The sequence below is a fragment of the Aotus nancymaae genome, unplaced genomic scaffold (genome assembly GCF_030222135.1).
Source record: "Aotus nancymaae isolate 86718 unplaced genomic scaffold, 86718_ANA_hifiasm-v0.15.2.pri h1tg000007l, whole genome shotgun sequence".
NCBI classification, from domain to species: domain Eukaryota; kingdom Metazoa; phylum Chordata; class Mammalia; order Primates; family Aotidae; genus Aotus; species Aotus nancymaae.
In genome coordinates this window covers 33415502-33428958 of record NW_026988418.1, presented here as the reverse complement: position 1 = coordinate 33428958, position 13457 = coordinate 33415502, and the positions used below count along the sequence as shown (strand labels likewise).

The window sequence follows — 13457 nt, the reverse complement described above, 5'->3', positions numbered from 1 at the left end:
TGATTTTGATATTGTATTATTTGTAAGATGTTACCATTGGGGAAATTGGATAGAATTGAATAAAGGCTACAGGAAATCTTTCTGTATTCTTTCTTTCTTTTTTGTTGTTTTTGGAGATAGAGTCTGGCTCTGTTGCCTAGGCTAGAATGCAGTGGCATGATCTTGGCTCATGCAACTTCTGCCTCCCAGCCTCAAGCCATCCTCCCACCTCAGCCTCCTGAGTAGCTGGGACCACAGACATGAGCCACCACACCCAGTTAGTTTTTGTATTTGTTGTAGAGATGGGGTCTCATTTTGTTGCCCAGGCTGGTCTCAAACTCCTGAGCTCAAGTGATTTGCCCACCTCGGCCTCCCAAAGTGCTGGGATTACAGGCGTGAGCCACTGTGCCTGGACTGTATTATTTCTTAAAATTGCTTGTGAATCTGTAATTGTTTGAAAATAAAAAGCGTACTCGCTTCCTTAGTTCATTACAGATTCTCTCTTCCTCTTTATTTCCTATTGATCCTTATTGTTAAATCTAGCAGAAACTTTTCTGTTTTTATCTTAATCTCTTCAAGATTTGACTTTTCTTGTTTTGAAGTCCTTGGCTCAGTGAAAAACTGAGACAAATCATTCACATTTCCTCTGACTTCTTTGACAGACTCTCTCTTGGTTTTCTTCCTCCCTTTCTGGCTGCTCCTTCTGGAGCACACCTGCTTCATTCTTGTCACCCTGTATTATATTCTCACTACATCTGCTAAAACTCAAGTTATACTACTACTCTGGTTATACCCTTCCATTGGCTTTCCATCTCATCCAGAGTAAAAACTGAAGTCTTCTTAGCCTAATCCCCACCTGATCTGGCAGCCTATTTCCCCTCTGACTTCATTGCCTGCTAATCTTCCCCTCTTTCATTTGGCTGCAGCCACTTTAGCCTCCTGGCTGCTCCAAGAATAAACTAGATACTTTCCTTTTAGGGCTTTTGCACTTGAGTTCTTCTGTTTGGAATTTTCTTCCTCCAGGCAACTGCATGGTTTATTCTTATCTCAGGTCTTTCCTGACAAGTCCCTTCTTTGAAGTTTTCCTTTGGCTGCCCTGTTCAGCAGCTCTTATCCCCAGCACTGAGACTCCCTATTCTGCTGTCAAGCTTTATTTATTTCTAGATACTCATCATCATTTATTTGTTGTCTACCTCTCCCAACTAGCATAATCTCCATAAGTACATGAATTTTGTTTCTTTAGTGATGTATATCCAAAACCTAGAATGGGGTCAGCAAACTTTTTCTGAAAGATAATATTTTAGGCTTTGTGGGATGTATGGTTTCTGTTACAACTATTTTATTTGGAAAATGAAAGCAGCCATAGACAGTAAGTAAATGTGTGGGCATGTTGTGTTCCAATAAAGCTGTTTACAGACACTGAAGTTTGACTTTCATGTAATTTTTTTTTTTTTTTTTTGAGATGGAATCTTGCTCTGTTGCCTAGGCTGGAGTGCAGTGGCACAATCTCGGTTCAATACCTCTGCCTCCAGGGTTCAAGCAATTCTTCTGCCTCAGCCTCTTGAGTAGCTGGAATTACAGGCACCTGCCACCACACCCAGATAATTTTTGTATTTTTAATAGAGACAAGGTTTCACCATGTTGGCCAGGCTGGTCTCGAACTTCTGACCTCAGGTGATCCGCCCGCCTCAGCCTCTCAAAGTGCTGGGATTTTAGGTATGAGCCACCATGCCCAGCCTAGTTTTTTGCTTCATGAAATGCTGTTCTTTTTTTCCCCTAGACATTTAAAAATGTAAAACTGTTTCTTAGCTTATGGGCCCTACCGAAATAGGCCTGGAAATAGGACTTATTGTTCAGACCCCTGGATTAGAATAGCATCTGCACATAGTGGGTACAAAGGAATAATTTTTTCCCCAGAAATAACTAGAAACTATAATTGTTATGTTGATTATTACATTTAAGTCTAATTAAGGTATTTTGCTTTCCTTTTTAAGTAAGAACATAACTTTCTGCAATAAAATACTAGCTTGTATCAGTTAGACTTAATTTACTGCGTCCTTACCCTAGACAGACACTTGAATTAGCCTTCATTCACTCATTTCAGAGTTTCAAAAAATTATTTTTAATTATTATTGTTATTTTAAATAGAGACAGCATCTCCCTGTGTTGTCCAGGCTGGTTTTGAACTCCTGGGCTCAAGTAATCCTCCTGCCTTGGCCTCCCAAAGTATTAAGATTATAGGTTTGAGTCAGCACACCCAACTTCATTTCAGAGTTTTAAGGGAATTTCAGAGTTTCTTTGTTTTACATATGAAATCCCTGAGGCTCATGACTAAAATGATTTATAGGAACATGAACCCAGGCTTTATGATCTGTACTCATGTCAGTAACTCATATTAGGAATAAAACTAAATATTTTATTTAATGGACTTGTTCATTTTATTTATTTTGCTCTTTCTGGTTCCCATGTAGTCATTAATTTGCTCATTTTAATTGCTAGATTTTACTTACAATTTCAGCCAGAAATATATTTCACCTGGAAAATTAGGCTGTGGTGGTATGATATTTTTCCATTTTTGATGAGACTGTTTTTATCCACATATTTAAGTGATAGGTTGTTTTTAATATTTTAAAACAAAAAAGGATTAGTGTATTTTACTTGGGCTACTAAGAATGAAAATAAATCAGCTCAGAGAGTCAAAATAGTATATACACTATTATCTTAAGAAAAAAATGTTAGAAGGCAAAAAGTACAGAAGTAGCTATCCCTCTGGCCCAAGAAAAAGAAAAAGGACTGGTAGAATCTGGCATTATATTCTTAAGACGAGGCGGAAATAGGATCTTGAGTTTTTAGTATAATGCTGGATGCCTTGATGTCTTTTTCTCCTCATTAATCAATACCCAGAACTTTCCCTGAAACACACACTCTGTACTACCTATATTTGAATTCTTCCTGTCCTTGAGTAGGATTGTTTGTTTGTTTACATTTTAAGGAGTAATGGATATCTCCAGTAGTACTTTGTAGTCTATGAATATTAACATTGGATTTTACAATGTTATCATTGATGTTCTCTCTGTAGATATACCTGTGTTTCCCACAATCACAGCCACTGTGACTTTTCAGGAGTTTCGATACGATGAATTTGATGGCTCCATCTTTACTATACCTGATGACTACAAGGAAGACCCAAGCCGTTTTCCTGATCTTTAACTGACATGGAAAATGATGCCGTCTGACCAAGGAAAGAAAACGCAGAGACCCTAGAAGTGGATCCAAATAGAAGGGACAAATGCTTTCAGTGAAGAAAAGGGAATTACACAATTAATTGACACATCAGTAATATGATACAGTGAAATGGGCCTCTAATAAGAATTGCAGCGAGTTTTCTGATGTGCCATTTTTGGTCTTTTTAAAAATATACATATTATAAATGTAATAGTTTGACACATTAATGACCCTAAGACCTTCGTATGTAAAGCAGCTATGAGTGCTGTGATTTGTTTTTAAAATTTTTACACTTGTTGAAATATATATGCATATAAATATATCTATATCTATATCTATATCTAAAACACTCCTGGACCATTAACGTAAATTAAATGTCTTAAGAGATATGGAGCCCTTTTAAACTTGTCATCTTTATTCAAGGTGACATTTATAAATATTCCTTCGAGCTTTGTTTTCATAAAATGTAAACTATGTAACATTATGTATAGTTCAGTAATTTGAATGTTTGTTCAATATAATGAACTAGAAGGAATGCAATTTTCTGTAGATGAATGAACCAAATGGTAACCATTAAACAATTGCATTTATATGTTGCAATACATTTCAGAAGGAGCATTCACTCTGCAGGGAATAAGGTACCTCTCCTTTAGCACCTTAGTGCAATTCATTGTGGTGCTATTTGTTTTTACCTGAATGTTTGTTACTAATCTTCCTTTCATAGAACCTCTATTTTTTTTTTCTAAACTTGAGTTTGAGTCCTTGTTATGTTCATCATAAGGTAATGAATGGTTGGCATGTTTAAAGATACTCCTCTTCCAAATCTCAGCACTTTAAAAAGAATTCCAAATTTTTAAACTTGCTTCCTAATAAGTGCACATCAGTCTGATTATTTTGTTTGTTTTTAGTAGAATGTGGATGCATTGGAGTCAGTTTTAAAAAACAATACACATATTTTGGACAACCCTACATATTTAATGCTTTCAAAATAAGATAAAAACATTTTATATGCTAACAGAATATATTTGTTACAAGTTAAAGTCCAGAAGTATACACAAGATTGATGACTCCTATTGTTTATTTTTTTTAAATCACAGGAAAATATTTATTGATTTATCTCCAAATGGTTAAATCATGTATTACTCATTTTTGCACTTAAATTTTTCTTATTTATTCCAAGATGGTTTGAAGGTCCAAGTATGAAACTAAATTAGAGGGAATAATGTATAACATTTATAAAGTATCATGTTGTATTAAAGAGCTTACTTAGATCGATGTTTTTAAAATGTATCCTGATGAATGTCTCAAGAATGCATCTGTCAAGTTTTTTTAGACTGACCAGTAGCTTAAACTTTTTCCAGGATTTTAGGTAATTTAAAATGAGTTTAGAGACCCTTATTGAAAATATGATTTAAAACTCCAAAGTATAAACTAAGAAAAATTTTAAATAAACATCATCTTTAAAGCTGCATCTTCCATGCTGATACATACATTGCATATGTTGGCATTAAATACATTTTATAATGAAGAAAAATAATCGTAGTTAAAAATTGAAAGACCTAATTACTACCTTACATGGGCCTGTTGAATTTTGGGGAAAGTGTTAGTAGACCCAGACTAGCTTTATTGAATAGAAGTTGATCCCTGTTATTTAGCAAATGGGTAGATCAGATGACTTAGAGACTGAATTATCCTATCTGTGGTTATGTGGGGTTGGAGACACTGAAAGGCAGTGATCACTGTTGCTTTTAGGCTCTCTTACTTTGTTGGAATTTGGTATACTTTCAGGAATATGCTATAGATTTTTTTCATAAGTACAGACACCTTAGGGAGGAAAAAAAACATGGGTAATTGAAACATATGATTAATTTCTTAACAGCACAGCTATGAATATTTTGCTGGGGTACACTGGAGAGTAGGAAGACTACTGGAAATTTTTGCACTTGAATTTTGTTTTTAAAGCTTTTTTTTTAAATAATAGTAGAAACAGATTATCCATTCCAAAATGTCTTTTCTCTGATCACGAAGAGCAAACAAATGTCAATATCTCTTATGATGGTTAAAAAAAAAAAGGAATTAATCAATGCAAATAAACTTTTCACAGTTTTACTTTTCATGAAGATTTTTCGAAATGTGCCTTTTAATCCAGTTAATGAATGAAGCTATATGCAGTGTTTCAAATGAATAGGTCAAAACACTGTATATTTTCATAATACCACATGAAAAATCAAGATTTTGCAATATAGGTACATAAAATTCTATATGTTCTCCATTTGTGAGTTTGAAACTGTTTAAATTGGAGGGGGGGAACCATCTTATAGTCATATTCAATGTCCATTTAGAAATTCTTAATGTTCTTGCCCACTGGTATTGTATCCAGCGAAGATATGGTTTCTGTCTTTGAGAAAATAATTCTCTGAAGAGACAATTCACCCTCTGTAGACATTCACATACAGAGAATTGTCAAACTTCATAAAAGGGAAGCTTGAAATAGATGCTCTGATTTTTGTGAGTGTAAGTACATATAATGGTTTGGAAACTAACACATCTGTCTGCTGATAACTGTTAGTAGATGAAAAACGAGTTTCATTCTGCTCAGAACTGGAATTAAGCCCCACTTATGCTAAGAGAAATTTTGTTTTGCTTTGTTTTGTTTTGTTTTGTTTTTGAGATGGAGTCTTGCTCTTTTGCCCAGGTTGGAGTGCAATGGCACGATCTCAGCTCCCTGCAACCTCCGCCTCCTGGGTTCAAGCAACTCTTTTGTACCAGCCTCCTTAGTCGCTGGGATTACAGCATCCACCATCATCCTCGGCTAATTTTTGTATTTTTTGGAAGAGACGAGTTTTCACCATGTTGGCCAGGCTGGTCTTGAACTCCTGACCTCAGGTGATCTGCCCACCTCAGCCTCCCAAAGTCTTGGGATTACAGGCGTCAGCCACCATGCCCAGCCAAAAATGGATTTTTATAGTATTATTCACATACAGTTTATTATTCACACCCGGGGGGAGGGTAATGAATAATGATTATTTATCAAGCCCTCTTCCTAGTTTTCCCTAAGTCTACAGAAGACAAAGATCCTGTTTCGAGGCCATGAAAGGGCTGCATTAAATATTGTAAGTAAATACAGTGGACCCTTGAACAATACAGACATTAGGGGTTCAGTTGAAAATCTGCATGTAAGTAGACCTGTGCATTCCCAGCCTGTGTTGTTCAACTGCTGAATTAAAGGGTGACTCCTTCTGCTCGTTTATATTTCTCATATTTACAAACGTGCTAGAGAAAAAGTCGTAGAAAACTTTAGGTGAATTTGAAGTCCTGCTTGTATTCTGCCAGCTTTTAAAATGGAGTGAAGAATTGTTAATCTCAGATTAGTGTGGGACACAATATGCCTCTGCTGTTAACTCCAGCAAAAGATGTTTTAATCTTGTTTTCTAAAATGAACAATATGCATTCTTACCTAAGTCACCATATTTGCAAACTTTGGAAACTTTCAAAGAACTGGTGTGAAACTTGCCCCTCTTAGAGAAATGGACAGGAGGTATTAAATCACTTATAAAGATAGTAAAACTAAGCTTGGTAAAAGCCCATGATTTGTTTGTATACTATACATTTGCAAAAACTCTTGCAAAGCATTTTATGTCAGAAATCTGGGGCAATAGCATCTCTGGTTGCCACCTAAAAATTTCATAACGTGTTAAGTATCACATTTTTTACATCATGCAAACCATCCTTATAGGGTGAGCTTACGTTGTGATGAGCTTTTTAATTGTTATAGCTCATTTTAGAAGAGTAGTACTTTTAGTCATAATGGTACCTATAGTACACAGAATTACAGTTTTGCTTTTTCCACACACTGAAAAATATTGAAGCAAAATCTAAGAACTTCTAAGAAAGGTGCTTGTTAATCATTCCTGGTTTTCATCATGTTTTGCAGGTGAAAATGACTTTAATTAGCTTAGAGTAGAAACACTATCTAACATAAAACCAAAAAGATAAAACCCACCACTTATTGACCTGTACCTCCCATCCGTAGAGTTCTTGGTCACTGAAGAAGGATGACAGTGATTGTCTGGGATTTTCTAAATACACTTGTGTGTCACTTAATGATGGGTGTATGTTCTGTGGAATGCGTCAGGCGATTTTGTCATTTTGAGAACCTCATAGAGTGTACTTACACAGACCTAGATGGTGTAGCCTACTACTCACCTAGACTACATGATAAAGCCTATTGCTCTGAGGCCACAAGCCTGTTCAGCATATTATATTGTACTGAGTACTGTGGGCAATTGTAACACAATTTGTTCATTATACAAATTATATTATAATTATTTGTCTCTCTAGACATAGAAAAAGTACAGTAAGAATATGATATAGAAAGATAAAAATGGTACACTTATACAGGGCATTTACCTAAATGGAACTTGCAGGGCTGGGAATTGCTCTAGGTGAGCCAGTGAGTGAGTAGTGAGTGAATGTGAAGGCCTAGGACATTACTGTACACTCCTCCTGTGGACCTACTGCATAAGCACATACAGTTAAGCTACGCTAAGTATATTTTTAAAATTTCTTTTAATTAAAAAATTAGCTTACTATAACTTTTTACTTTATAAACTTTTAAATATTTTAACTGTTTGACTCATAATATTTAGCTTAAAACACATTGTACAGCTATACACAAATACTCTTTCTTCATATCCTTATTCTGTGAACTTTTTTCTATTTAGTAAAATTTGTTTTTACTTTTTAACCTTTTTTTTTGGAGATGGAGTCTTGCTCTGTTGCCAGGCTGGAGTGCAGTGGCATGATCTCAGCTCACTGCAATCTGCACCTCCCAGGTTCAAAGTATTCTCTTGCCTCAGCCCCTCGAGTAGCTGGGATTACAGGCACCTGCCACCACGCCCAGCTAATTTTTGTATTTTTAGTACAGACAGGGTTTCACCATGTTGGCCAGAATGGTCTCGATCTCTTGACCTCATGATCCACCCACCTCGGCTTCCCAAAGTGCTAGGATTACAGGGTGAGCCACCATGCCCAGTCTTACTTTTTAACCTTTTTTTAAAAAAACAAAAACACACACACATTGTGCTAGGCTGACACAGAGTCAGGATCATCAGTATCACTGTCTTCCACCTCTATATCTTGTCCCACTGGAAGGTCTTCAGGGGCAGTAACATGCATGGAGCTGTCACGTGCTGTGATGACAATAACTCCTGCAGGACCCGCCTGAGGTTGTTTTTCAGATAACTTTTTTTCTTTTTAAATAAGTAGAATGCATATACTGCAACAATAAATAGTAAATACATAAACCAGTAATAGAGTAATTTATTACCAAGTATTATGTATGATACATAGTTGTATGTACTATATGTTTATACAACTGGCAACAGAGTATGTTTGTATACACCAGCATCACCACAAACACATAATTCACTGGGCTAGGACGTTACAGTGGCTAGGATGTCACTAGGTGAAAGGAATTTTTCAGTTCTATTATGATCTTATGAGACTGCAATCTTATGTGCAGTCCATTGTTGACCAAAATGAGGCAACATTATGCAGTGCATGATTAATGAATATGGATAATGTAGGAGTTTTGGAAGGCTGAAGTGAAACAAATTTTTTTTTGTTTTGAGATGGAGTTTCACTCTTGTTGCCCAGGCTGGAGTGCAATGGCACAATCTCAGCTCATTATAGCCTCTGCCTCCCACGTTTAAGCGATTCTGCCTCCGCCTCCTGAGCAGCTGGGATTACAGGCATGGGCCACCATGCCCAGCCAATTTTTGTGTTTTTAGTAGAGATGAGGTTTTATCATGTTGATCAGGCTGGCCTTGAACTCCCAACCTCAGGTGATCTGCCCGCCTCAGCCTCCCAAAGTACTGGGATTATAGGCATGAGCCACCGCGCCTGGCCGTGCGTGAAACAAATTTTGTAGCTGACACACATTGTGGCTTATCTGCTGCACCTTTGGGATGAGGCAGTGGTTGGGCCTGCAGTTGTTCCACTGTCCCCAGATCCTCCTTCAGCTTCTCAGACTTCTGGACCAGCTATATTTTGCTCCATGATGAAGTGTCCTGGCTTTGGAAGGACATCTATGCCACCAAAGTCAGAAGCAACAAGACCTGATCAGAGTTTCAGTCCTTGTTTGTGAGGTCTACCTTGTGCTTGTGGCTGGTTCCAGCTTATTCTTAGTGTCACCATCCCTCCCCTAATCATTCATCTTCGCTTTTCAACTGCCTGTGCACTTCAAACTTCCAGCATCGGATGCGAAGATGAAGCCTTACAGACTGCTTAACTAGGTCTCACAATCGTTGATGTCATATCTCTGTTAAAAAGTGTATCTTCTAGTGGTTCTGCTGCTCTGAATCCTGACTGATGTATTAATTTTGTGGAAAGATAAAAATGTTCTTAATCTACTTGATGCTTGTCTGCCAAAATCTGGCATTTAAATGAACACATTTTAATTTTGTCAACTTAGTTAATAAAAAAAGGTTTTACATTTAGTATAGTGTCAAACTTACATTTAGTGTATCTGCAGAAAGTTCAATCAATTTTTTTTTTTTTTTTTTTGAGACAGTCTGTCACCTTGGCTGGAGTGCAGTGGTGCAATAGCTGACTGCAACCTCCGCCTCCTAGGCTCAAGCAATCCTCCCACCTCAGCCTCCCAGGTAGCTGGGAGTACAGGTCTGTGCCACCATGCCTGGCTAATTTGTGTAGTTTTTTAAGACACAGGGTTTTTACCATGTTGTCCAGGCTGGTCTTGAATTCCTGGGCTCAAGCAATCTGCCAGCCTTGGCCTTCCAAAATGCTGGGATTACAGGTGTGAGGTACCATGCCCGTCAGAAAATTTTTTAATTTACATCTTGGGATAACTGAATGTGAATGATATTAAACATCATTTGGAACATTTCATTCTTTAATTTGTGAACCTAGACCTTCAATTTCTCATGCACAAACAATATTTTAGCAAACTAGCTTTATTTATTTATTTATTGAGACAAGAGTCTTGCTCTGTCGCCCAGGCTGGAGTGCAGTGGCGTGATCTTGGCTCACTGCAACTTCGGCCTCCTGAGTCAAGTGATTCTCCTGCCTCAGCCTCCCAAGTAGCTAGGATTACAGGCATGTACCACAACACGCAGATAATTTTTATTTTTAGTACAGATGGGGTTTTACCATGTTGGCCAGGCTGGTCTTAAACTCCTGACCTCAAGTGATCCAACCCCCTTGGCCTCCCAAAGTGCTGGTATTACAGGCATGAGCCACTGTGCCCAGCCCTAACTACCTTTTTTTAAAAAAAGACGTCATGGTAATAATTTTAGTGAGAGTGCATTGCAAAAATAACCATTAATAAATTGAGAAATCTGAGAATGATGTGAATGTGTCACTTTTATTATTTTGTTATTGGTCATCTAAAAATATTAGTCATATCAGTCTCTATAAATTTTCTTAAGACTGCTAAACACTGGCCAGGCACAGTGGCTCATGCCTGTAATCCCAGCACTTTGAGAGGCTGAGGGGGTGGATCACAAGGTCAGGTAGGTGGAGACCATCCTGGCCTTTTCACATAGTGAAACCCTGTCTCTACTAAAAATAAAAAAATTAGACCGGGCGTGGTGGCTCACAAGGTCAGGAGTTCGAGACCAGCCTGGCCAACCTAGTGAAAGCTGTCTTTACTAAAAGTACAAAAAATTAGCCAGTCATGGTGGCATATGCCTGTAATCCTCGCTACTCAGGAGACAGGCAGGAGAATCGCTTGAACCCGGGAGGCGGAGGTTGCAGTGAGCTGAGATTGCACCACTGTACTCCAGCCTGGGGGACAAAGTGAGACTCCGTCTCAAAAAGAAAAAAAAAATTATCTAGGCATGGTGGCACATGCCTATAATCCCAGCTACTCAGGAGGCTGAAGCAGGAGAATCGTTTGAACCTGGGAGGTGGAGGTTTCAGTAAGCCAAGATTGTGCCACTGCATTCCAGCCTGGTAACAGAGACAGAGTGAAACTCTGTCGCAAAAAAAAAAAACTTCTAACCATCTTCTGTGATACACCTAAGTATATTCTAAAGAATAAAGAATTGTCATGGTACTCACTTATTTTGCTAAGAATGTCTAAATAAATTTCACATATACTTTGACATAAAATGAAAATGGGAATAAAAAAATGGAGTAAAAGATTGAAATTTGATATATCTACAACTCCAAAAACTGTCTTGAGAAATTTAAAAAGGTATAATTACTACTTCTGCTAATAAAACTTTGATATTCTGAATGTTTTTAAAAGTACCAGTAACAATGCCATTACATCCATATTTAATTAAAACACAACTACATGTACTTGATTAAAAAAAATATTTTAAGCAGCACAGGGATGAAATGCATTAGGTGGTTTTGAGGCTGACTGACAGAAATCTCAATTCCATTTGAAAAGATGTTTATCAATCTACAAACAGCATGCATCGATCCAACCCTTCATCTGGTGCCCAACTGAAAGTGATAATTTTGCTAGAGATAAATTTGATGTATTGAATAATACTGTAATCTGTATGACATAAGCTATATAATGCACACACCAGAAACTGTTTTAAGATGTAGCTCCAAGGTTAACGGTAATTTTTATCCTCTCCCTCTTTTTATTCCTTTCCCAAGTGCCTATTTACATTTCTCTATCTTCCATGTATAGAATTGCCACTAGGAAACTTAACCTAAGACCATTTTCACAAAAACATAAAGGGCAACACAGTCTTTTCAATAAAAGGTATGCAATTTATTTTAACATTACCCCTTATACAAATTATTAACTACATAGTTTTTTAAGAGCTCAATAATCAAATAGCAGCTATTAATTTACAGTCCCAGGCAGCAAGGGCTACTTTTTTTGAGATGGAGTCTCGCTCTGTTGCTCAGGCTGGAGTGCACTGGCATGATCTCAGCTCACTGCAACCTCTGCCTCCTGGGTTTGATTCTCCTGCCTCAGGCTCCTGAGTAGCTGGGACTACAGGCAGGTGCCACCATGCATGGCTAAAGGGCTACATTTTAAACATAACTTTCTTCAGATACAGATGGGGTCTTGCTGTTATTTGAACTGATCATAGCTCATTGCAGACTCAACTCTTTGGGTTCAAGTGATCCTCCTGCCTCAACCTCCACAGTAGCTAGAACTACAGGTGTGCACCACCATACTTGGCCATTTATTTTTGTAGACAGGATCTCGCTATGTTGCCTAGGCTGGTCCTGGGCTGAAGCACTCCTCCTGCCTTGGCCTCCTTTGGTGTTGAGATTACAGGCATGAGCTACAGTGCACAGCCAACGCCAACAACTTTTATATGCATTGGGAAGCCAAAAAAATTACTGACCTGCTTTATTGCAGTTGTCTGGAACTAAATTCACAGTAACTCTTGAGTTATGTCTGTACTTTGCAAGGTAGCAATCACTTTCATTTTACTCACAGGAAACTCACGGTAAGAAACACAGTTATCCCCAGCGCTATGAAATAAAGACCAAACGTATGACTGGACTTCAATCTTCAAGCTCATTGTATAGCTACCACCTCTCATTCACTCCTAAAGAATTTAAGCAAATAAATAAGGACAAAACATTTTTCTAACAAAAAACACTTTTATTTTTAAATCAGTTTACTATCAAATACAGAACAGAACTCAGTGTGGAGGCAGTGTTTGATTTCAACTGGTTATCTGTCAAAAGGCTTGTGTCCCAGTAAAACACTGCCTTGTGCAGAAAATGTTCACTGAAAATAAATATCCTAAGAATGAATAATCTTCACTGCAGCATCTTGTCAGTGGCAATACTTTAAAAAAAATTATTCCCTTTAGAAAAGTTAGTATATTTGTATTCAGAGATTACAAGTAAGGGAACAGACTGTGAATGTTACTAGGTTTACCATGTGAAATTTGTTTTTAACTTACAAAAGTGGTTCACTTTTTAAAAAAAGTTTAAAACAAATGTCGTTAGTGTTGAATTTTGTTTTTAAAAATGCAGTGATAAGGACCATTATTAGAACTTCTACTCACTATAGACAAAATTCCTTTTGATAAAATCTTTAAAAAGTTACTACAAACTGTAAAAACAATGCTGCTTTTCTATATGGCATTTCAATTTTTTTAAGTTTAAAAAAAAACCCTATTTATACCCAAAACTTGGATAAAAGCTACAATTCCAAGTCTCATTTTCCCTTCACCCTAGCCACCCAAACACTACTCATTTCATAAATGAATATACTATTTAGTACTGTACAGTAGATACAT

At 37.2% G+C, this 13457-nt stretch overlaps 1 protein-coding gene across 3 annotated transcripts in view; it reads left to right on the top strand.

The window, feature by feature from the left end:
- The window catches only part of ANKRD13C (ankyrin repeat domain 13C), a 100272-nt gene extending 94959 nt beyond the window's left edge, over nucleotides 1-5313 (top strand). For 2 of the 3 annotated variants that reach the window (XM_064372504.1, XM_012442744.2), the window contains one exon: nucleotides 3059-5313. In XM_064372504.1, coding sequence (XP_064228574.1) covers nucleotides 3059-3189 — 131 coding nt within the window. In that variant the 3' untranslated portion in view covers nucleotides 3190-5313. The remainder of the gene's footprint in view (nucleotides 1-3058) is intronic. The other variant, XM_064372503.1, reaches the window with a different exon arrangement.
- The last annotated feature ends 8144 nt before the right edge of the window (nucleotides 5314-13457 follow it).